The sequence below is a fragment of the Aplysia californica genome, unplaced genomic scaffold (assembly GCF_000002075.1).
Source record: "Aplysia californica isolate F4 #8 unplaced genomic scaffold, AplCal3.0 scaffold01236, whole genome shotgun sequence".
Lineage (NCBI taxonomy): Eukaryota > Metazoa > Mollusca > Gastropoda > Aplysiida > Aplysiidae > Aplysia > Aplysia californica.
In genome coordinates this window covers 14,699-16,214 of record NW_004798506.1, presented here as the reverse complement: position 1 = coordinate 16,214, position 1,516 = coordinate 14,699, and the positions used below count along the sequence as shown (strand labels likewise).

The window sequence follows — 1,516 nt, the reverse complement described above, 5'->3', positions numbered from 1 at the left end:
ACCCTGGCAAAATTCGAGAATTCCTACAAATTGAAAATATTTGGTGCGTCCCGTGCGCTCGTATGACCTTATGCAGTTGCGAGCGCTGTAAAACACTTACCAAAAGAACAAAAAAAATGTGAGCTACGGTAAAGAGCTACACCTCAGACTCCGTGGGTTTAACGTCATTTTCAACACCAATACCTCCGAAAGTAGAGTGCATCTCCGATACGACGGAGCTAAATCGACAGAGAACCTTGAAATCTCCCCGAAACAACCCAGAGTCAAAGAATGTCCCTCATCAAGTTTGAACTAGAGACATCTACACTTAGTCTAGCAACTGACTTAACGGAGCCACATCCGGGGGAAAAACTTTAAAAAATACAAATGCGGACGATATTAATAATATATTTAGATTTCGTGTTTTTTAAAAATTGGAACAATCACCAGCCCCTTGTCCCGTCCCCCACCCTAACTAAAACAGTTACCATTATCATATATGAACATAATGGAAATCATAGATGATGAATGTTGAAGTTTAATAATATTAGTTAAAGTCACAAACCTCCAACCATTCCCTCAATTGTCTACAAAGGTGTTTCAATAATTATTTTTAAGAGCAGTAAAGGTGAGTTAAGTTCAGCCTTTCCGCTTATTTCTTTCTAACGGCGTAAAGAGCGCCTTAATAACACCGGTTTGAAATTAAATTTGCTCTCTAGAAACGAGACGGTGGCCAAACAAATAGGCCCAGCAACAACATTGCGATCCTTCGAGCGCAAACAAAACCCAAAGGCGCCTTCCTCCACCAATCGCTGGCGTGATTTTCTATCGTCCAGTTACCAAAGATCGAGCAGTAGAGAATCTACCAAAACGAGAATCTTTGCCGTTGCCAAAGATTTCCCCATTACGAGAATCTTTGCCGTTACCAAAGATTTCCCCATTACGAGACTCTTTGCCGTTACCAAAGATTTCCCCATTACGAGAATCTTTGCCGTTACCAAAGATTTCCTCATTACGAGAATCTTTGCCGTTACCAAAGATTTCCCCACTACGAGAATCTTTGCCGTTACTGCTTCGGGTGGATATTTTTATCGCCAGCCGAGCCAGTGTCTCAATCCCAACTGTTTCACGGTGTGAACTTTACACAGAAGGCGTTCACCTCTCTCGTGTCTATGTAAGTATGGAAAAGAACCAGTCATTCTCCTTTCTAATGACGTCAAACATTCAACGAGTCAGACCACCCTTCAAAGCCAAACTGACGGCGTGACGCGGCGAGGTTTTGCATAACGGCTCAGGAGCCTTTTCATTAGTATTTGCATTTCTCGAATCTTGTCTCAAGTTTCGCCTCAAGACAAGGGGTGACTGCATTATTCATGAAAAGTGGGAAAATAAGCCATTAAATAGGCAATAAAAACAAACAAACCCATACGTAGCTGCACTGTAAATGCAGGATTTTCAAAGGGATGGATGAAACCGTTTGTTTACAAACCACAAGTACACGTGTTCTGGGAAGATCCGCCCAATAGTTTTTGTCGTC

At 42.0% G+C, this 1,516-nt stretch overlaps 1 protein-coding gene across 1 annotated transcript in view; it reads right to left on the bottom strand.

The window, feature by feature from the left end:
• Nucleotides 1–804: 804 nt before the first annotated feature.
• The window catches only part of LOC118478927 (variant surface antigen B-like), an 8,298-nt gene continuing 7,586 nt past the window's right edge, over nt 805–1,516 (bottom strand). The window contains exon 2 of the mRNA XM_035973444.1: nt 805–1,100. Coding sequence (XP_035829337.1) covers nt 805–1,100 — 296 coding nt within the window. The remainder of the gene's footprint in view (nt 1,101–1,516) is intronic.